General features: G+C 33.9%; 2 protein-coding genes across 3 annotated transcripts; one reads left to right on the top strand and one right to left on the bottom strand.

The window, feature by feature from the left end:
* Window positions 1-17,051: 17,051 nt before the first annotated feature.
* On the top strand, window positions 17,052-20,614 carry STUB1 (STIP1 homology and U-box containing protein 1). Its single transcript, XM_073967294.1, has 6 exons — window positions 17,052-17,292; window positions 17,408-17,606; window positions 17,693-17,834; window positions 19,692-19,797; window positions 19,860-19,916; window positions 19,982-20,614. The coding sequence occupies exons 1-6, from the start codon at window positions 17,170-17,172 to the stop codon at window positions 20,222-20,224; spliced, it is 870 nt and encodes a 289-aa protein (XP_073823395.1). The 5' UTR covers window positions 17,052-17,169; the 3' UTR covers window positions 20,225-20,614.
* Window positions 20,615-20,727: 113 nt separating this feature from the next.
* On the bottom strand, window positions 20,728-23,135 carry LOC141393799 (protein roadkill-like). Of its 2 annotated transcripts, XM_073967293.1 has the most exons (3): window positions 22,928-23,121; window positions 21,951-22,864; window positions 20,728-21,891 (listed from the first exon to the last, which is right to left on the bottom strand). In XM_073967293.1, exon 3 carries the CDS (start codon window positions 21,844-21,846, stop codon window positions 20,773-20,775), a length of 1,074 nt encoding a protein of 357 aa, XP_073823394.1. In that variant the 5' UTR covers window positions 21,847-21,891; window positions 21,951-22,864; window positions 22,928-23,121; the 3' UTR covers window positions 20,728-20,772. The 2 variants fall into 2 exon arrangements, with proteins under 2 accessions (XP_073823394.1, XP_073823393.1); XM_073967292.1 differs by having other exon boundaries at window positions 21,951-23,135.
* Between the last annotated feature and the right edge of the window lie 1,656 nt (window positions 23,136-24,791).

Below are 24,791 nucleotides of genomic sequence, written 5' to 3' on the forward strand. Positions count from 1 at the left end.
TGATAAATTATTTTTTCTTTCAAAAAATGATTTGTTCAATACGTTTCGAATATGAATTAGCTTTAATATAAATAAATTTTTGTATATTAATTGAATTAAATTAAAAAATCTTAGGGTGTGCTAATTGTATGTCCCCTTAATAATTTGGGCGTTTTCACAAAACTTTTATTTTCAAAAAACCACTGATAATACTATTCACTTATATTATTAAATCTGTTAAATACATTATAGAAAAGGATTTTGTTTACGAAAATATGTCAATTTGCCCTATCAAAACTCTTAGCTGACTGATTCTGTGACCAACACTGTATGTACTTTCAAAAATGCATACTAGAAGTTGTTGCATTTTCAGTGTTTCATAGTGTAATACTTCGAATTGTATTTTTATAATTCCAAACGTTTAATGTTTAATGTGAATCAATTAATAATAATATAATTCTTACAGGTTGCTCCTGTGCATCGTGCAGCCAACATCAACCACATCAACAACAACCACTTCAAGCAGCACCAGCAGCAGCACTTCAAGCAGCGCCAGCACCAGCACCACCTCAAGCAGCACCAGCACGTAAACGTAAAATTTACCCAAAACAACAACAACAACAAAAAATGAGATCTCGTCATACCCAGACGCCGCCAATTTGGGCCGACCAGACTAACTGTTGTTGTTGTTGCTTTCCTCAACAAACAGAACAACAAAATAACAACCAAGCTGCTCAACAACAAAAACAACAAAATAACAAACAAGCTGCTCAACAACAAGAACAACAAAATAACAACCAAGCTGCTCAACAACAAGAACAACAAAATAACAACCAAGCTGCTCAACAACAAGAACAACAAAATAACAACCAAGCTGCTCAACAACAAGAACAACAAAATAACAACCAAGCTGCTCAACAACAAGAACAACAAAATAACAACCAAGCTGCTCAACAACAAGAACAACAAAATAACAACCAAGCTGCTCAACAACAAGAACAACAAAATAACAACCAAGCTCAACAAAACAACAATAATTAAATTTAATATTTTATTAAATGATTTATTTTATATTTCCTTCAATTTTAAATTACATGAATTAATTGAATTTTTATTTTACTTATTTTTTTTAATGAATTAATTGAATTTTTATTTTACTTATTTTAATTTACTTAATAATATATAATTGAATTATAAATAAATAAAAACATAACATTAATATTTGCATTTATGTTTTGGGGTAGTTTCGATAGCAAATTTGATAAGAACAAGAATAAAATATTTGGGGAAATAATTAACTCGAAAAACTACATTTGTTGCCTCAAATTGTATAAAATATCGAAAACCGTTAATTTTGTCTTAATGTTTTTTTTAATGTTGTACATATGTATGTGGTTGGGGTATACCATGGAAATAGAAAGGATCACCAAATCGAATGAAATCTATCTAACATCGAACAGATCTATATAATAGATATGGTGTTCTTGAATGCCAAATACATATATTAATTTATAATTATCATAAATGATTATGATAAATGATTATCCGAGTATTTCAAAAGATTCAAATACTGTAAAAGATTCAAATACTGGGATAGGACGAGGGCGGGCGGAAACGTTACCAAGGAAATGGAACATTTGGACAATTTGAAATTCAGAAAATTATTTTTGCTGAAGTTTGGTACAATAGTGGTCAAATGTAAGTTTGTGCGTGTGGTATTAAAACAAAAAGTGGTAGTAATGGTTTTCTTTGTTATAGTGCTCTTTGGTTTCCAGTTAACTTGGATATTTTGAAAATCTTACGTGGTGTTTTGGAAATGTGGTCGGCGACGTGTCGTACAGTAGGTGTGGAATTGTTGTGGGACTTCGTTAGTGAAGACTCAAATCCCCATCTAATTCCCACTTGACATCCAACTTTGTGGAACTCTTGTGGAAACAGAGCAAAAGCAAGCTAAGTTATAGGGATAGGGATTTCTGTTCTTCTAGACAAAAGTGGTACCGAAGATAAGAAACTGAGGGTATAGATCCTATATAGTATTTCCATTTTTGATAAAATTTTCTTTGCCTTTTTATATTCCACTTTTTTATAATATTAATTATGTGTTTTTTATATAATATGTAATAAATATTAGGATATTGAATGAATATGTTGTGCTAGAATTATTTGGAGGGAAGGGGAGGAAGGATAAGGGGATATGTCAGGAAGGTAAAATGTTATAATTGTTGGTGGCGTTTCAAATGGGGTTCCTGGTGACCCAAAAGTACAAGAACGGAAAAATTCAAATATTGTAAAAATTCCAGCTGAAATGTCAAAAAAGGCAACATGTTTGTCGCCTTCTCATTGGTTGACACGCCAAATTTTTTTTTTTGACACGCCGATAGATTTTTGACGTTTCTGTTATTTTTTCGTTCCCGTACGTTTTGGAAAAATTTATGCGTTCAACTCATTCTTGACAGTTTTCTCTTTTTCATATTTTATTATTAAAAAAGCTTATGTGTACAACATTTACAATATACAGTTTGTCAAGTAATTGTTTTCGAAATAAGAAAACTAATAATTTTCTGTATTAATTTGTGAAAAATATCTGATAATTGGGATAAAAATGTCGGTTTTTTTGCAAAAAATAGTTGGTAGACATATTAAAGACAAGATAGGATGTATAAATAAAAAATTGACCCACGTAGTCCAACAAAAAACAACGAAAACCCATAACTACCAGCTGTCAAATAAATGTTTTCGAAATTTAATGGAGGTTGCAAAATAACCCATATTTTTGCAAAATGACATTTTGTGAATGTTATTCTTAAAAAGGGTTAACTACTAACAAGTATCAACATTATTAGTCATAGAAAATCCCTACCAGGAGGGTTACCATATGGACCAAGGGAGTACCAGGTCATATTACATGTAAACAGGGTCCTATAGGTCTTAAACAGGGAATATCTGATAACTAAGACGTTTTATGAGTTCCTTTAGTTCACTAGGATGGATTGTCATCAACAAAAATAAAGATTACCTTCAGAATAATAAAATCAGGAGGGTTGCCAGATGTACGAAAAAGGTACCAAGTCATATAAACAGTAAATGAGACCACCTAAATCCATAACCAGGGCTTAAGATTTGTTTATTTAACTCAAATTGAATTAAGGGATAAGGGAATTCTCCAACATAAACCAAAATATGACTTAAAAGTACAAAAATCGCTTAGAAATGAATATATAAGATATTGTCAGTCTATACTGATTTTTAACAATATATCAACAATATTAGTCATAGAAAATCCCTACCAGGAGGGTTACCATATGGACCAAGGGAGTACCAGGTCATATTACATGTAAACAGGGTCCTATAGGTCTTAAACAGGGAATATCTGATAACTAAGACGTTTTATGAGTTCCTTTAGTTCACTAGGATGGATTGTCATCAACAAAAATAAAGATTACCTTCAGAATAATAAAATCAGGAGGGTTGCCAGATGTACGAAAAAGGTACCAAGTCATATAAACAGTAAATGAGACCACCTAAATCCATAACCAGGGCTTAAGATTTGTTTATTTAACTCAAATTGAATTAAGGGATAAGGGAATTCTCCAACATAAACCAAAATATGACTTAAAAGTACAAAAATCGCTTAGAAATGAATATATAAGATATTGTCAGTCTATACTGATTTTTAATAGACCTCCGATTTCAACTGTTTATAGCCAGTTCGGAGGAATTCTCTATGTTTTTTGCTTCCATTCTAACACTGAAGCATTATTTACCCATTAACATAACTTTTCGCTTAAGAATGTACTACAGTAGTATTGCAGAGTACGCGAAATGTATCCAATAGGTCGAAGTATGAATTTCTGAAAATTGTCGAAACCTTTACCCCATACATTTCTAAGCAATATTGGTCTCCACTGCGATATTTCCGATTATTTAGTGAAATGTCATTATCTCTTAATTAATATTAGGTAAAAAAACAAACTTCGGTGCCCTGTTTTGGGGCCTACGTGGCCTCGTTCACTGTTTATATAACCTGATACCTTTTTAGTCGATCTGGCAACCCTTCCGATATAATTATGCTGCAGGTAATATTTATTGTATTTGATGGCAGTCCATCCTCGTGAACTAAAAAACTCATAAAACGCCATAGTTTTCAGATATTACCGGTTTAAGACCTATAGGACCCTGTTTACATGTAATATGACCTGGTACTCCCTTGGTCCATATGGTAACCCTCTTAGTAGGGATATTCTATGACTAATATTGTTGATACTTGTTAGTAGTTAACCCTTTATAAGAATAACATTCATAAAATGTCATGGTTTTTAAGAATTTTGCAAAAATATGTGTTATTTTGGAACCTCCATTAAATTTCGAAAACATTTATTTGACAGCTGGAATTATATGTAGTTATGGGTTTTCGTTATTTTTTGTTGGATTACGTGGGTCAATTTTTTATTTATTCATCCTGTCTTGTTTTAATAAGTCTACCAACTATTTTTTGCAAAAAAACCGACAGTTTTATCCCAATTATCACTCATTTTTCATAAATTAAGACAGAAAAACGTTAGTTTTCTTGGTTCGAAAACAATTACTTGACAAACTGTATTTCTATTGCTTTCTTTCAGATGTCAAAAAAAAAACATTGCTCTATACCAACATGCGGTAACAACTCAGCATTAATGCCTAACATGAGATTTTATGGCATTAGGCGCGAGTGGTTTAACATGTTGGTAGAAAAATATGGTAACCTTAAATTTAAGTTTATTTGTTCTGACCATTTTAATTGGACAGCGTTTTCCAAGAAAGGGTCAATATATCCTGGAGTTCTTCCAATCCTAACGGATGTTATAAGGGAAGAAAACATTGAAATGGTGGCAACCATTAATCCTGGAGTGTTTCGAATCATCATGGGTGAAGATATTGAAACCAATAATCCAGAAGCTCTTCCAATCCTAACGGATGTTATAAGGGAAGAAAACATTGAAATGGTGGCAACCATTAATCCTGGAGTGTTTCGAATCATCATGGGTGAAGATATTGAAACCAATAATCCAGAAGCTCTTCCAATCCTAACGGATGATCGAATGGAAGAAAATCATGAAATGGTGCCAGAAGCTCTTCCAATCCTAACGGATGATCGAATGGAAGAACATCATGAAATGGTGCCAGAAGCTCTTCCAATCCTAACGGATGATCCAATGGAAACATCATGAAATGGTGCCAGAAGCTCTTCCAATCCTAACGGATGATCCAATGGAAGAAAATCATGAAATGGTGCCAGAAGCTCTTCCAATCCTAACGGAAGAAAATTATGAAATTGTGTCAACTAATGATATAAATAGTCATAATAATGAAATGGTACCAATAAATGTTGATCACAATAACGTTGAAAATGATAATAATCATAGCAATGATGAAATTATACCAATTGATCATAATTATGCTTGTGAGGTTGAAATTGGTAATAATAGTTGTTGTATAGTTGTTATGTCAGCGCGTACAGCTAGGCGTAATAATGCGTATGACTATTACGCATACTATTAGGCCTAGTGCTTAGAAACAGCACACATAACAAATATATGAATCTACCTGTTTTGACGTTCAAGCATATGCTGCACAAAAGTGCATCTCTGCAATCTGAATAAAGAATCATCACATTAATTGTGGTTAACCTAAAGATACCAGACGTCTTTTAATTATTAACATTTAACATGGTGTCAGGAGTGATTTCTGATAATTAAATATCAGATAAAATAAAGAAAAATGTCTTTGGAAGACAGAAGTGTTGAAGCCGGCTGTTCTAATGGTGGCAAATTGTTTGCGGCCACATTGGCACCAATAAACCTAAAAGCACCAAATTTGGCGAAAGAATGGAACACGTGGCACACTCAGTTTAAGATATTTTTGCGTGCCTCTGATTTGGAATCGCAGCCCAACGAGAGGAAGGTTGCACTATTATTGCATCATTTGGGCAGTAAGTCGTTGGACATTTTCAACTCATTTAATCTTGATGTCGATGTGGTGGAATATGATGATTTAGTCAGCAAAATGCAGTCATATTTTGTTCCACAGAGCAACATAGTGATGGAAAGGCATAAATTTTTCTCTTACAAGCAACAAGAAGAGCAGACTTTGGATGAGTTTGTAACAGTATTGAAGAACCTTAGCCTGAATTGTGAGTTCAAGGAACTTAGAACGCAACTTGTTCGTGACATTTTTATTTGTGGCCTGAATTCAAAACATTCTTTTATAAGAGAAAGACTCTTAACGGAAGACGGCATCACTTTGGAGAAGGCTGTTATGTTGGCCAAAAACATGGAAACAGCAAGAATAAATTCATCATTGCTTCAAAATGACGACGGTGTTGATGGCTTGGTAAACATTATAAGAAAAGGTCCCAAAACTCACCGCGAAAGCAGTACTAATAATTACAATAGCCGATACGAAAATAACAACAACAATCATAACACGGAAAGCAAGCATTGTACGAAGTGCGGGTTGGTACATAAAATGAAATGCCCAGCAGAGGGAATTAAGTGTCATGCTTGCGGTAAAATGAACCATTTTGCAAGAATGTGTTTCAACAAAAAGAAATTTGTGAACCAAATGTTAGCTGATGAGGACACTGATGATGAGGATTTGTTTCTGGGAGCTGTAATTGAGGAGAGCAAAAAGGCTAAAGAATGGAATGTCGAGGTAATGATACAAAATCAAAATGTTATTTGTCAAATTGACACAGGAGCACAGGCTAATGTGATGTCTTTGGAAGCAGCAAAAAATTTAAAAATTATTAATAATTTAAAGAAGTCTAAAGTTAGAATATGTACATTTAGTGGGGAAAAGATACCAGTGCTAGGTAAAATAGACATAGAGGTCACGTATAAAGGTCGGGTCTTTCTTACAACATTCTATATTGTTGATGTACATTGCAAGAACATTATTGGAATTGAAACTGCTATAAATATGAATATAATTAAACAAATTAATAGCTTGTCAATAAATGAATTGATTGAAAAGTATTCGCATGTATTGAATGGTCTTGGTTGTTTGAAAAACAAATGTAATTTAATTGTGAGAGATGACGTGGTTCCGGTGGTAGAACCTCCTCGTCGGATCCCTTTTAAATTACATGACGGTTTAAAAAAAGAATTGGACAGAATGGTCCAGTTAAATGTTATTACTTCAGAAAATGAACCAACAGAGTGGGTGAATTCAGTGGTACTGGTTACAAAACCAAATGGTAGTTTGAGACTTTGCTTAGATCCAAGAAATTTGAATAAGGCAATTCTAAGGCCACATTACCCTTTCCCTAATATTGAGGAATGTAAGGCGAAATTGAACGGTTCGAAATATTTTTCATCTTTGGATGCTAACAGCGGATTCTGGATGATCCCATTGAGTGAAAAGTCATCTAAGCTTTGTACTTTCAATACACCATTTGGTCGCTTTCGATTTTTAAGATTACCTTTTGGCATTAATGCTGCCCCAGAGATTTTTCATGCTGAGATGATAAAACTTTTTGGTGACATACCCGGTGTTATAATATATATTGATGACTTTTTGATATATTCATCCAGCAAAGAAGAACATGCGAAGATCTTGGAAGCTGTTCTAAAAAGAGCTATGGAAGTTGGTTTAAAATTTAATAAGGCGAAATGTCATTTTTTTAAGTCAGAGATAAAGTTTTTGGGACATATTTTTGACGAATCTGGTGTAAGAGCTGACAATGAGAAAATTCAGGCAATACTTCAAATGCCACGTCCAGAAAATGTGAAAGATGTACAAAGATTTCTCGGTATGGTGAATTATTTGGGTGCATTTATTGAAAATCTTTCCCTTAAAAATAAGAATTTAAGGGATCTTTTGAAAAACGAAACCCAATGGCATTGGACTACAGTCCATGATACAGAGTTTGATAATCTTAAAAAAGAAATTACATCGATACCAGTTTTAACATATTTTGATCCTAAAAAGGAAATAATTTTGTCAGTTGATGCCTCGAAGTATGCTCTGGGAGCTACGATTTTACATGATAAACATCCTATTGCGTATGCATCTGTCTCCTTAACGGAAACTCAAAAGAATTATGCACAAATAGAAAAGGAATTATTGGCCATTCTTTTTGGGTGCACACGATTTCACCAATATATTTACGGATTTAAGGTAGTCGTAGAGACGGATCATAAACCATTGATTAATCTTTTTAATAAGGCTCTTTATAAGATACCTCCCAGGCTACAGCGATTTATGCTGAGATTGCAATGTTATGACATTTCCGTTATCTACAAACCTGGTAAAAATTTGAAAATTGCAGACACTCTTTCGAGGGCACCCTTAAATAATACTGCTTTGTCTGAGGTAGATAAGGAAATATCATTACATTGCAACTTTATAGCTTCTCATATGGAGACACCGTTTGCCGATATGGACCTTATTAGAAAACATAGTTTAAATGATCAAACAATTTTGAAAGTATTTAATTATATTAAAAATGGTTGGCCTAAAAATCAAAAAGAAGTAGAAATAGATGCAAGGCCATATTTTCGAATTAAAGACGAACTGAGTATCTTAAATGACATTATTTTAAAAAATCACCAAATATTGATTCCAAAAACTCTTCGGAAGCATATTTTGGGAAGAATCCATGAAGGCCACATGGGGGTTGTAAGATGTCAAAATTTAGCTCGTCAGTCGGTATACTGGCCCAATATTTATAACGATATTGAAAATGTTGTGTCAAATTGTGAAATTTGTGCCAAATACCAAAATTCTAATACAAAACCAGAATTAATGCCACACGATATAGTGCAAATACCTTGGTATAAAGTTGGTTGTGATCTATTTGATTATCGAGGTAAGACGTACCTCTTGGTTGTTGATTATTATTCCAAATATGTGGAAGTTGAATTACTCAGTAGTGGCTATAGCGCTACACAAGTGATAACAAGATTAAAGTCAATTTTTTCTCGTCATGGAATTCCATGCATTTTTGTTTCGGACAATGGTCCACCATATAATTCCAAGGAATTTGGGTTGTTCTGTCGAGATTGGGGAATAGATCACAAAACTTCTAGTCCATATTTGGCACGGTCGAATGGTTTAGCTGAGCGATCAATCCAGACGATTAAAAAACTGTTAACTAAGTCCCAAGAAAGTAACTCAGACCCCTACATAGCCTTGTTGCATTATAGGACAACGCCTAAAGGCAATTTGCCAAGTCCTTCGGAGTTATTGATGTCTCGTTCCTTGCGTACAAAAGTTCCATCAGTCTTAAATAATTTCGAACCAAAGTTGCCTGACAAAAAAGCTTATAATGAAAAAATAAAATCAAACTTGGAAAAATGCTCTCATTATTACAATAGAAAGGCACAGAATTATGGCACCTTACATGAGGGTGATCAAATAATGTTTAAGAGAACTCCCACAAGCTGTTGGTATTCTGGAGAAGTGGTTGAAATATGCAAAGAACCAAGATCGTTTGTAGTGTTGGATCGTAATGGATCTCGATTTAGAAGATCATTAGAACATATAAAGAAAACGCCTGAAAATAATATTGTTGAAAATGTTAATGAAATGGATAACAATGGTAAAAACAATAATACGACAGATACTAGAGATTGTATTGAGGTGGCAGATGAAGAATTTAATCCAAACATTGTAAATAGTGAAAATGTCAACCGATATATGACTAGGAGAGGTAGAATTGTAAAACAGCCAAAAAGGCTTAATTTGTAAATTGAATTTAACTTTGTATTATTTAATATTGAACATAAGAAACATGTAAAAAATTAAAATGTGAATTACATTACTTTGTAAAGGGAGATGTTGTATAGTTGTTATGTCAGCGCGTACAGCTAGGCGTAATAATGCGTATGACTATTACGCATACTATTAGGCCTAGTGCTTAGAAACAGCACACATAACAAATATATGAATCTACCTGTTTTGACGTTCAAGCATATGCTGCACAAAAGTGCATCTCTGCAATCTGAATAAAGAATCATCACATTAATTGTGGTTAACCTAAAGATACCAGACGTCTTTTAATTATTAACATTTAACAATAGTAATCAAAACTTGCCATTATTAAATAATGATATTAATACATGGTAGAACAAATACAAGGTAAAGTTAATACTACAACAAATACAACTCGAACAACAACCACATAGGAATTTGTTTTTGTTTGTAAACCTTAGTGTCAACGTAAATGTAAACAAAACAAGGAAATGTCTATAAATTATTGGAATTTAAAAAACTAATAATTTTTCACATTTGATTGAATATTTTGGAAAACATGAATGAAAACTCGTTAGATTTTCAATTTGAATGTTTCCATATCATTCCACTAAATGCATAATTTCTCGCAGAAAGTAGAATACTTGCAAAAATGTTTCGGGTCGCTGGTAATTCATTGAAAAAAGAGAAGATGTTTTAATCATTTGCTTTTGAAAACAAAAAAGCACATGTTTATTAGGGCTTTATTCTTTTCAAGTTTAAGAAAATACCACACATATTAACAAATATTGTACCGCCTCTATAAGCGGTGTTTTAGTGTGCGGCATGTCGTTCGGACCTGGAGGAGGTTACATGTCAATGATATGAAGCCGTCTTTATGGGAAATAGTTTTTTTTTCTGATGAATAAATTTGTTCTTCAAAAATATATATCCCTAATATACATCGAACATAGAAATAAATACATAAAATGTCGAATGGAATTTGACACTAACGCTACAACCCAGTTCAGTCAGCTGGGTATTGCTGCTACCTTTTCTTGTTCTACCATGGATATTAATATGTTGTTCCAACAAATTCTGGCAGGTAATTACCAAAATTCCCAAGAAGAGAAACACATTCTCATGGAGAAGGCATTATCATCAAGAAAAGCCTATATCAATGAACAGCAAAGGTTCAGATTAAATACACCCAATATAGAGTATATAGAATCAAATTACCCACAATGTCCCATGGGTTTTTCTGACTCTACTAAACATACATTGCGGGTCATTTTCAATAAAATGACTGAACAAGAAAGACTATGCGTATTAAATTTTGACGCATTATATGTGCAAAATAATAACAAGAAAGGCGCATACGCCTTTCTTTTGGTTAGTCTGTTCTCTAATTGGAGTGTTTTAATAGGTGTTGCGGAAAAACATAGATATACATTGGAAGATTACAACGATATGTTATCTGTTGTATATACCGCAGCAAGTGACATAAATGCTAAAATTGTGGTAACAGTTTGTGATGAACAATTCGAACATATGCAGTTGTTCTCACAACTGAATCAAGGAATCATTCGCTTTGAATGTTTTCCAGGGAATGAAATGTCCTTTATGTTCGATATTGTACATTGTGTATGTACGTTACTTAGAAAATTTTGTAATTCACAAGTATCGTATTGTGGCGCAAAAGCTTCATGTACATATTGGAAGCTTTCTATAAAACAAATTAGATATTTTAACAGGAGATATGATTATGAAACATTCTCTTTTGAAAAATTCAGAGAAGTCTTCAATAATGATATGTTAAATGTTCTATCGTTATGCAATCCATGCAATGAATTATATGCCACAAAAGAACTTGTAGCAAATGTTTCAGCTATTCTCGAAGTCTTAGAAAATGACGAACTTTTCTCTTTCGAGTATAAAAAAACTGTCTTCAGAAGGTTTTCCCTATTTTTAAGTCATACTCTTTATGGTAAAAGGAAGCCTGTGCGTCCTCTTTCTGCTATAGCAGATATGATTTACCTATGGGAAACTCACGGAAATTTTCTAATAAGCCAATGTACAACACATCATACCGTAGAAAAAATTTTTTCCATTCTACGAGATCGTTATCGTGGTACACCATCATTTGACAACATTCTATATGCTAAATCAAGATCAGATGCAGCAATAGAATGTACAAATGAAATAGGAAATAAACTATTTTGGATGGAAGACAAATTTCCAAAATAGCATAAAATGTATGTAAATAAATTAGTAAGTGCCTTAAAAAGTATTTAAATACTAAGTATTAAAATACCTTACCAATAACTGAAACAGTTATTAAGTTAGATAAGTATATAACCCGAGGGTGTTTGTCAGTTCTCCTACCGGGCGCGTCCCCAATGGCGGACAGGGGGATATGGGTGATCATAATATTTTGTTCTAACTAAGACGTCAATTATAACGAACTGGTTGGAATAGAATAATGTGATCACTCATCTCTGGGATCTTTGAATTCCCCGCGGACAAAAAACTGACTACGGGGGTGTCACCATGAGGTTGTGGTTTGAGCCCCCCTAAATAGCTGGAGGACAATATGCAATGGTTTTTGTGAAAAAGGAACAACTGTAGATAGCACGTCATAAAATATGAAATGAAGATTTTGCTATGGATGTATGTGATGTGTTCAATCGAAAGGGACATGATGAACAGTCCATGCCACAGACTACGGTGGCTGTCACATGACTTCATAAATGCAGTATAATCCGTCAAATGACACGTCTCTTTTTTGACAATGTCAGTTGAAATTGTTGAGAATAATTGTATCAGTGGAGATTCAAGTTGGAAAAAATTGAGGCTATCGTATTGTGGATCCTTGAATAGCGCCGGCAATAATGTTTACCTTATATCTTCAAGGATAATAGGGAAGCCGTTAGCCCGTTCTGGAACAGTTAGATCTGGTATGACGTTAAATATTTTTTATTTTTTAAAACATCTTCACCGGCTTTTACTTGTTGTCAATGCTGACGCCGTTAACTCCAATGTTTGCGTGTCATCGGCGTTATGTTTTTTTTTATCTGTTAGGATTGGAAGAGCTTCTGGCACCATTTCATGATTTTCTTCCATTCGATCATCCGTTAGGATTGGAAGAGCTTCTGGATTATTGGTTTCAATATCTTCACCCATGATGATTCGAAACACTCCAGGATTAATGGTTGCCACCATTTCAATGTTTTCTTCCCTTATAACATCCGTTAGGATTGGAAGAGCTTCTGGATTATTGGTTTCAATATCTTCACCCATGATGATTCGAAACACTCCAGGATTAATGGTTGCCACCATTTCAATATTTTCTTCCCTTATAACATCCGTTAGGATTGGAAGAACTCCAGGATATATTGACCCTTTCTTGGAAAACGCTGTCCAATTAAAATGGTCAGAACAAATAAACTTAAATTTAAGGTTACCATATTTTTCTACCAACATGTTAAACCACTCGCGCCTAATGCCATAAAATCTCATGTTAGGCATTAATGCTGAGTTGTTACCGCATGTTGGTATAGAGCAATGTTTTTTTTTTTTTTTTTGACATCTGAAAGAAAGCAATAGAAATATATTGTAAATGTTGTACACATAAGCTTTTTTTAATAATAAAATATGAAAAAGAGAAAACTGTCAAGAATGAGTTGAACGCATAAATTTTTCCAAAACGTACGGGAACGAAAAAATTACAGAAACGTCAAAAAATCTATCGGCGTGTCAAAAAAAAAAAATTGGCGTGTCAACCAATGAGAAGGCGACAAACATGTTGCCTTTTTTGACATTTCAGCTGGAATTTTTACAATATTTGAATTTTTCCGTTCTTGTACTTTTGGGTCACCAGGAACCCCATATGAAACACCACCAACAATTATAACATTTTACCTTCCTGACATATCCCCTTATCCTTCCTCCCCTTCCCTCCAAATAATTCTAGCACAACATATTCATTCAATATCCTAATATTTATTACATATTATATAAAAAACACATAATTAATATTATAAAAAAGTGGAATATAAAAAGGCAAAGAAAATTTTATCAAAAATGGAAATACTATATAGGATCTATACCCTCAGTTTCTTATCTTCGGTACCACTTTTGTCTAGAAGAACAGAAATCCCTATCCCTATAACTTAGCTTGCTTTTGCTCTGTTTCCACAAGAGTTCCACAAAGTTGGATGTCAAGTGGGAATTAGATGGGGATTTGAGTCTTCACTAACGAAGTCCCACAACAATTCCACACCTACTGTACGACACGTCGCCGACCACATTTCCAAAACACCACGTAAGATTTTCAAAATATCCAAGTTAACTGGAAACCAAAGAGCACTATAACAAAGAAAACCATTACTACCACTTTTTGTTTTAATACCCACACGCACAAACTTACATTTGACTACTATTGTACCAAACTTCAGCAAAAATAATTTTCTGAATTTCAAATTGTCCAAATGTTCCATTTCCTTGGTAACGTTTCCGCCCGCCCTCGTCCTATCCCAGTATTTGAATCTTTTACAGTATTTGAATCTTTTGAAATACTCGGATAATCATTTATCATAATCATTTATGATAATTATAAATTAATATATGTATTTGGCATTCAAGAACACCATATCTATTATATAGATCTGTTCGATGTTAGATAGATTTCATTCGATTTGGTGATCCTTTCTATTTCCATGGTATACCCCAACCACATACATATGTACAACATTAAAAAAAAACATTAAGACAAAATTAACGGTTTTCGATATTTTATACAATTTGAGGCAACAAATGTAGTTTTTCGAGTTAATTATTTCCCCAAATATTTTATTCTTGTTCTTATCAAATTTGCTATCGAAACTACCCCAAAACATAAATGCAAATATTAATGTTATGTTTTTATTTATTTATAATTCAATTATATATTATTAAGTAAATTAAAATAAGTAAATTCAATTAATTCATTAAAAAAAAATAAGTAAAATAAAGATTCAATTAATTCATGTAATTTAAAATTGAAGGAAATATAAAATAAATCATTTAATAAAATATTAAATTTAATTATTGTTGTTTTGTTGAGCTTGGTTGTTATTTTGTTGTTCTTGTTGTTGAGCAGCTTGGTTGTTATTTTGTTGTTCTTGTTGTTGAGCAGCTTGGTTGTTATTTTGTTGTTCTTGTTGTTGAGCAGCTTGGTTGTTATTTTGTTGTTCTTGTTGTTGAGCAGCTTGGTTGTTATTTTGTTGTTCTTGTTGTTGAGCAGCTTGGTTGTTATTTTGTTGTTCTTGTTGTTGAGCAGCTTGGTTGTTATTTTGTTGTTCTTGTTGTTGAGCAGCTTGGTTGTTATTTTGTTGTTCTTGTTGTTGAGCAGCTTGTTTGTTATTTTGTTGTTTTTGTTGTTGAGCAGCTTGGTTGTTATTTTGTTGTTCTGTTTGTTGAGGAAAGCAACAACAACAACAGTTAGTCTGGTCGGCCCAAATTGGCGGCGTCTGGGTATGACGAGATCTCATTTTTTGTTGTTGTTGTTGTTTTGGGTAAATTTTACGTTTACGTGCTGGTGCTGCTTGAGGTGGTGCTGGTGCTGGCGCTGCTTGAAGTGCTGCTGCTGGTGCTGCTTGAAGTGGTGCTGCTGGTTGTTGATAATATTGGTAACCAGGCAGTCCAGGCAGTGGATACTGGTGTTGTGGTTGTTGGCGATACTGACCATAACCACCATAACCGTGACCATGTTGTTGTTCCTGACCATAACCACCATAACCGTGGCCATAACCAGGTTGTTGTTGATGTGGTTGATGTTGGCTGCACGATGCACAGGAGCAACCTGTAAGAATTATATTATTATTAATTGATTCACATGAAACATTAAACGTTTGGAATTATAAAAATACAATTCGAAGTATTACACTATGAAACACTGAAAATGCAACAACTTCTAGTATGCATTTTTGAAAGTACATACAGTGTTGGTCACAGAATCAGTCAGCTAAGAGTTTTGATAGGGCAAATTGAAAAATTTTCGTAAACAAAATCCTTTTCTATAATGTATTTAACAGATTTAATGATATAAGTGAATAGTATTATCAGTGGTTTTTTGAAAATAAAAGTTTTGTGAAAACGCCCAAATTATTAAGGGGACATACAATTAGCACACCCTAAGATTTTTTAATTTAATTCAATTAATATACAAAAATTTATTTATATTAAAGCTAATTCATATTCGAAACGTATTGAACAAATCATTTTTTGAGAGAAAAAATAATTTATCACCCCGGAATCTCAAAATATATCCCACTAGCGGATCATTTTTCGTAATGTACACTTAAACGCCAGAAAGTCGCCAAAACTTGGATTTGAAATTATTGGAATTGTTAACAGATTACCGAATTTTAAATATAAAGTGCAAAAACTTTTCAAAAAGTGTTTAAGGTAGATGATTCATTGAAGGAAATGTTCGATTTGGAAGGGGTTTATAGAAAGAATTGAATTGAATATCCATGAAAGTAGGCATATACTATTTCAAATTTAGACCCCAAGTATGTTTGGACAGCTAAATTGTAGTTTCAGAAACCGCAAAAACTTCCTAGGTGTAAGCACCTTCCATTTAATGTTGGTTCAGACGCACCGTGACATATACATGTGTTTTGTTTATAAAGAACTACGTTTACCTTCCAAGCTACAAAATTTTCAGACCATGATAGAAAGGTATTAAAATCATGATAGAGGAATTCCAAGTTTTTGATGAGTTTTGATGCAAATTACGATGCTGTACGATGTTTCTAAGTTTTTATGCTATCTATGATTAGAAATAATGTAATTCCTCGATATATTGATATCTTTCATTGATCGAATCGGATAATTCGAATTTTTATACCCTCAGCATTTATGCTAACGAGGGTATATGCACTTTCATACGGGAAAAATGTGCCTCAACGAAATAATGGTTTTGATTTTTCATGGCGAATTCCTAGCTTTTTGACGTTTTAGATTCGATCAGCTGGGCTGAGGCACGGTAGAATTACAAAGGTCGATGCATCGTCGAATTGCTACAACAAAACAACTTTTTTTGTAATGTAAACTGTCAAAATGTTCGCCAAATGGTCTCTTGTTGTCTCTTTATCGCTTGTGTTTGTCTATAAAGTGTAGATTTTTCATGGCGAATTCCTAGTTTTTTGACGTTTTATATTCGATCAGCTGGGCTGAGGCTTCTACCTTTGTAATTGTACCATGGAATCTATAGATTGAAAATGTTTTCTTTTTTTCCATGTCTTATTCGTAAACACGGTCATTATGCTTTCATTTGTTTTGTGCTTAGTCTTCATCACTCGTTCTCGTTCTGTCACTCTTATTCGTCGGTTCCTTTCGTGAACATTCAATTGAAACTTGAACGTAGTTTGCTTGTTTGAACGAATTTTGGAGAACTTCATTGGAATCGATCCAGACCAACAATTAACAAACAAAATGAGTAGCAAGCATATTTATTCCACGACAAATTTAACTGATGTTCAGCTAAAGGAGCAGGGCAACAATTTGTTTTCGGCAAGGAAATATGATGATGCTATTAATTGTTATTCCAAGTGTATTGTAAGTAAGATGGAATATGTTTAGCTTAGGCAGCATAGAAGTTTCATCTAAAAATAGTCACCCATTAGACCTTTGAGATTTATTAATAGCCAAGACATTGTATATATGATTTTAGATTAAAAATCCGAATAATGCCACCTATTTTACAAATCGAGCTCTGTGCCACCTCAAACTAAAGCGATGGGAACTCTCCTGCCAAGACTGTCGCCGTGCATTGGACATTGATCCGAATATGTTAAAAGCCCATTTCTTTTTGGGACAATGTCTTATGGAGATGGAACACTATGATGAAGCCATAAAACATTTGCAAAGGGGTATGTTTAGTTGTTTTTGTTTGATTTTATTTATTTATTAATGGTTCTTCATTCTTCTATACTATTTTGTATGTGACCTCAACAAGCCTTTGATTTATCCAAGGAACAAAAACAAAATTTCGGCGATGATATAACGTCTCAGTTGCGCTTGGCACGTAAAAAACGTTGGAATGTCTTGGAGGAGAAACGCATCTGCCAAGAAATTGAACTGCAAAGCTATGTAAATAGGTAAGAATTATACAAACTAACATTTGTTGTTTCTTTGCAATGCCATTTACATTAGGAGGCAAAGATTCTAGTCGTGTTAGGAAAGATATTCATGATCTAGAGACAGGTTTTAAGGTACCAATCAATCTATGAATGGCAGGGAAGTTTTTTTTTTAATGTCGCTCTAAATATTGCAATCTATGCAGTTTGATCCTCGAATATAAGAGCCAAGCAATATAAATGCTGCCTGCAGGAAGGCTGCCTGGTAACCGTGACTCTAGTGGCCCACTTACACAAGGAGGCGACAATTCCTCCGTGCATTCTTTAAGGATTTTCTTAAAGAATATTTAAAAAAATCATGGATTTGGTAAAGGATATTTTTAAAAAAATCGTGAATTTTTTAAAGACTTTTTTTTTAAATCGTGGATTAAAAAAAAATGATATCGTGGATTTTGTAAAGAATTTTTTTTCCAACAAGACGTGGATTTTTTAAAGAATATTTTTTCATGGGTCGGTCATCAGACCACTAAACGTGGATTTTTTAAAGAATATTTTTTCATGGGTCGGTCATCAGACCACTAAACGTGGATTTTTTAAAGAATATTTTTTCATGGGTCGGTCATCAGACCACTAAACGTGGATTTTTTAAAGAATATTTTTTTCATGGGTCGGCCATCAGACTACTAAACGTGGATTTTTTAAAGAATATTTTTTCACGGGTCGGCCATCAGACTACTAAACGTGGATTTTTTAAAGAATATTTTTTTCATGGGTCGGCCATCAGACTACTAAACGTGGATTTTTTAAAGAATATTTTTTTCATGGGTCGGCCATCAGACTACTAAACGTGGATTTTTTAAAGAATATTTTTTTCATGGGTCGGCCATCAGACTACTAAACGTGGATTTTTTAAAGAATATGTTTTTCATGGGTCGGCCATCAGACTACTAAACGTGGATTTTTTAAAGAATATGTTTTTCATGGGTCATCAGACTACTAAACGTGGATTTTTTAAAGAATAGTTTTTTTCATGGGTCAGCCATCAGACTACTAAGCGTGGATTTTTTTAAAGAAATTTTTTTTTAATGGGTCGGCCATCAGACCACTAAACGTGGATTTTTTAAAGAATATTTTTTCATGGGTCATCAGACCACTAAACGTGGATTTTTTAAAGAATATTTTTTCATGGGTCATCAGACCACTAAACGTGGATTTTTTTAAAGAATATTTTTTCATGGGTCATCAGACCACTAAACGTGGATTTTTTAAAGAATATTTTTTCATGGGTCATCAGACCACTAAACGTGGATTTTTTAAAGAATATTTTTTCATGGGTCATCAGACCACTAAACGTGGATTTTTTTAAGAGTATTTTTTTTTTTTCAGTGGTCATCAGACTACTAAACGTGGATTTTTTAAAAAATATTTTTTTCAGGAGTCATCAGACTACTAAACGTGGATTTTTTAAAGAATATGTTTTCAGGGGTCATCAGACTACTTACTAAACGTGGATTTTTTAAAGAATATTTTTTCATGGGTCATCAGACCACTAAACGTGGATTTTTTAAAGAATATTTTTTCATGGGTCATCAGACCACTAAACGTGGATTTTTTAAAGAATATTTTTTCATGGGTCATCAGACCACTAAACGTGGATTTTTTAAAGAATATGTTTTTCATGGGTCATCAGACTACTAAACGTGGATTTTTTTAAGAATACTTTTTTCATGGGTCGGCCATCAGACTACTAAACGTGGATTTTTTAAAGAATATTTTTTCATGGGTCATCACAACAAATGTAGATTTTTTTAAAGAATATTTTTTCATGGGTCATCAGACCAATAATAGTGGATTTTTTTCCTATTCTTTGACTTCCAGGCTTATCAAAGAAGACATGGAAAATCGTTTGGCCAAACTGAAACTCGATGACAATACGAGCGATGACCAGTTAAAGGAGAAACAACAAGAAATTGAACAAGAATGTGTAAGAAAAAAGTATTCGAAGGCACGAATATTTCAAATATTAACCTTTCCTTTTTTTCACAGGATGATCATATCAAGGAGTTGAATAATATTTTCGCCAAAGTTGATGAACGCAGAAGGGTATTGTTTTAAAAAATGGAATTGTTATTAAAATTTTATAATTTACTTTCCACTCTCTTTCCCAGAAACGTGAGGTTCCCGATTATTTGTGTGGCAAAATAAGCTTTGAAATTTTAACCGACCCCGTCATAACACCATCGGGCATCACCTATGAACGCAAAGACATTGAGGAGCATTTACAACGTGTTGGTCACTTTGATCCCGTGACCCGTGTCAAATTAACCCAAGACCAATTAATACCTAATTTTACAATGAAAGAAGTTGTGGATGCATTTATTGCGGAAAATGAATGGTCATTGGATTATTAGAGGAGGAGGGCATTAAGACATGAAATGAAGAAGAATTCCCCAAGTATTATTATAGTTATACAATTTTAAGAATTTTATAATTTTTATTAATTGATTTCCTTGTAACGTTCTTTTTTAATACTCCTTTAATTTGGCAAGATTATATATTTTTGAAGGATTTACGTGTAATATAACTATGCTATCTATGTATGTATTTTTAAGATAATTTTTGGAACTGGGCACAATTTCTGTGGGACATTGATTGTGCGCCAGTGTTTGTATGTATGCGTTTTTTAGGTTATCACTACAATTTTATTCTCTCCACTACCTTCAATTGTTGACTGGTTTTAAATTTAGATATCATTTAGAATGTAAGAAAATACACAAACACACTGATTTATGAAAAATGTATGAAGGACTTTTGTGTTTATTATCCGGCATTTGGGGGTTGTTGACTATATTGATACAAAAACAACGTGGCTAGGTTAGGTTACTTTCGCAAAATAAAAATAAAAAACACCATATTTACAAAAATATGTATTTATTTCATCACTTATTTACAATTTATATCAATTTCCAATACAACCATTATATCTTTCAATCTCTTCAATCAGTTGAGGATAACGGCCAATCATAGTTTGCCAATCCTCTGTTTTCATAATCTTAGCTAAATTAGTTTTAATAAAATGTATAGTTCGTAATTTCAAAACATCTGAATTATGACGATCGGCCAGGATAAGTGTTGTCAGTGCCGTATCGCATGTCATTTGACGATTTAGTAATAGTTCACACTTCGTCTTTAGTTTCTTCAAGGAATATTTATCAGCCGCCACAAATAGTTCCATTGCCATATCTTCAATATTTGGTGCCTCATTGGTGTAGATAAAGGTTAACATTTCATGTACCACCGAATATTCCATATCATTTATTTCCACACGATTTGAGGTATTCTCCATCATCGATTCATGTTCAAACATGGCTTCGAAAACTTCGCTGCGCATGCTCAATATGTTTTTGTGGGCTTTAAGTTCTTGCTGCTCCACCATTAATATGACATCACTGAATTTGCCACTACACAAAAGTTTACCCATGTCCTCAAACATATCCCCCTCAACTAGGGCCTTTGAGGACAAATCAGTGATTGGTGGCGCATCAATAACATCTTCGATTACATTAATTTCACAGCGTACCGACAGGATACCATCATCACCTGCTGCATGCCTCAAATCGTCTTCAATTTCAATGGGTCGAGGAAATATAAATACATCCTTTGGCACAGCCGTATAGAGATTATCCTTGCCAATGTTAGTACAATTAATTCCATTGTTATTTTGCATGGACCCCCTGAACTTGAATTTCAACTCCGGTTGATTACTGGAAACCAATTTTAATTTTAGTATTATAATTTTACAAACTTTTGTTATTGCCAACTGCCACTTGATGTCCTGGGGTTGCTTTTCACTGGAAAACACGGCTGATATGAGCTCCCCATTAAAGGAATTGAAATTGTCAACTTCCCAGTTGTATGAAAAATTTGTTACCTTAACTCGATCACAAAACCAAACTTCATTTGGATCTAAATTTGAGCGTTTCTTGGAAGAGTGCAGCAGGCAAATTCGTGTATTATCTTCATTGGAGGCCATAGAATTTGTCACAAGGAACCTTCCTTGTTAGATGTTTTAATAAAACTAAAAACGAAATTCGTTTCCTAAGCAACAAAATAAAGGTGGTGTGTCATAAAAAATACCTGAGGTGGTGTTCACAAGCAGGTAATGGTAATTGTGGTACATATTTGCAATAAAAATCCATCCATGTTTTGGTCATTTTCCACTTAAAACTTTTTCAATGTTTATAGGACCTTGCTTGCAGCTGTTGTCCTTTGATAAAATATTTTTTTTTTTTTGAAATCTCAAGTTTATTGGTCTATTATTGTATTTCATTCCTCGCAAATAAGGGAGTAAATTCAACGTGTAGGAGATAACAATCTTATTTCCCCACAGATCATTATTTTCGCGATTTGGTTATAAAGTTGTCGGGTTGAGAAATTGTCAATATATTAAAAAAATAGTGGCGACATGACCCTAGATGACACAAACTGATGCTCTTACAGACATCTCCAGCCGACCGACTCTTCTGTAAAAGCCTTGTAAACTATGAATTATTTAAGTCAATTTGTCGATGAGTACCCAGGATATCCACCAGCAGAGTTGACGATTGTTTTCACTATAACCTCAAAACAGTAATAATTATGGCAAGCGCGACAAAACACCAACTGTCACTGTGCTTAGTTTACTGATTTGCTTATCGTGCAATCCTCACGGGTAGCTCCTTTGAATAAACGCTTTAATGATTTATTTTTGGTGGTGTCTTTACAACCCCAAATAGTTATAAATAACGTGGTTTTGTATTATCAGACAGTTGTCACATTCTAAGCTTCCGAGTTGTCATATCAGAACATATTTCATTCCAATTTCATTATAACAACAACAACAAATAAACGTGATGTCCTCACATGTTATTTTTGGCCACAAAGCTGATACAGTCCTTGAAACTCTTGAAAAAGACGAGTTATTATTGGTGGTGCGTCTGCCTTTACTATCCGCAACGTTTCATAATTTTTATTGTTGTTACGTAAATTATGTTGGACTCCAAATCTATTTCCTGAAACATGTGCAAATTAGTGGTTTTGTGAATCAGGATGGCTTCAGTTAGTAGGCACAAAACTCTGCAGGATTGTATTGATTCGTGTTTAGAGTATCGGGAACAATGAGGTCTGTGGAACTATGTATGGAACAATTTTGCTTTAAAAGTAGCCGTTCAATATCCGGAAATTATTGCTGGAGGATGTTTTAAGGACTTTTCGATTTTTACACTTTTATACTTTTACATCTAATATTTACGAAAGAAAGCGTTTAATTGAAGGATTCTATCCAAAGAGCCCATGAACCAGTATCGGTCGTTATACAGTATCTTAAATGATTTACGTTTAGTACGTTTACATATACGTAACTGGATTAAGTAATCCATTGTTTTAAATTATTTAAAAAAATTTTTGGCTTATCTCTCCTTTACCGACCCTCCCGAGATATGGGCCCCGAAAGTTCCACAAAGGTCCTAGTATAAAATGTTGGCAATCCCCGCCGAAAATTATGAAAAATTTACCACAGATAGTGCTTTTTATCCCGATTCCAATGATGTATTGCTTTTGTTGCGGAAATGTATACTTCCCAAGATATGGGCCTCCAAAGTTCCACAAAGGCCCTACATCATTGGAATCGGGATAAAAAACACTATATGTGGTAATTTTTTTCATATTTTTCTGCGATGTTTTGCCAAAGTTATAGGTTAGGCCTTTGTGGATCTTTGGAGGCCTATAACTGGGGAAGTATACATTTCCGCAACAAAAGCAATACATGTTTGCAATCGGGGTAAAAAGCACTATCTGTGGTAATTTTTTCATAATTTTCTGCGGTGGGTCGGTTAAGGAAAGGAGTTCCAAATATTTTTAAGAAAATCCACGTTGATTGAAAATTCGGCCTGGCCTTTATTAAATCTTAGCAACTTATTCAAGTCCTGGACCAAATCTTCCTTTCAGAGGACAGTTGAGATTTGGAGGGAACTGTCACCATAATGCCATTGCGCGGCTTAACTTTACTTTAAGGCTCGGATCACGCTGAAATTTATGTCATGGATAGATATTGTCTCCCTGATTACGGCAATATATGTATATTTTTTGGCTGGGACGTACTCGGTTATCCGGTTATTTGATCCATAAGTTTGAATTAAGCATAGTACACACGGTCCAACAAAACTGACAGTCAACGTACTTTTACGGCAATTTTCTGGCAAATAAATACTTTTTGGTAGCTAGAAATGATTGAAATACAACATTTAAGGTATAATTTAGTGATTAGGAAAGTAATTATTCAGCTAGACTTTGATATTAACGAAATAGACCTCGATGACTGTCAGTTTTGTTGGACCGTGTGTACTATGCTTAAAAAACCCACCGTAGAACCGGTTATTATGAACCGATTTACTTTATGTGGGTATCATATGAACAAGGATTCACTGTTATCGTAAGCAGTACCACCACTACCACTTGGACCAGCACCACCAGAACTACTTTGACCAGAATCACTTCGTTGTTCAGTGGCAACACAAGTGACATTTTCACCCGTTCTGCATCTTTCTACTGCTTGTTTAAGGGTGGCTTTCGAGTAGTTTTTCTTTCCTATTATTTTGCGCGATTTTTGGACTTGTTATGTTTGTTTTTGCACTGACTCAAAGATGTTAAACATTTCTTCGTCACTGTTATCATAAGCAGTACCACCACTACCACTTGGACCAGCATCACCAGAACCATAACATTGACTAGCACCACCAGAACCACTTTGAACAGCATGACTGCGTTCCTGAGTGCCACTCTGACCAGCACCACTTTGTTCATAAGTGCCACTTTGTTCCTGAGTGCCACTCTGACCAACAACAATTTGTTCCTGAGGGCCACTTTGTTCCTGAGTGCCACTCTGACCAGCACCACTTTGTTCCTGAGTGCCACCAATGAAAATGCGACGTGTCTGTATCA

The sequence above is a fragment of the Musca autumnalis genome, unplaced genomic scaffold (genome assembly GCF_047663935.1).
Source record: "Musca autumnalis isolate F117 unplaced genomic scaffold, ASM4766393v1 scaffold_2, whole genome shotgun sequence".
NCBI classification, from domain to species: domain Eukaryota; kingdom Metazoa; phylum Arthropoda; class Insecta; order Diptera; family Muscidae; genus Musca; species Musca autumnalis.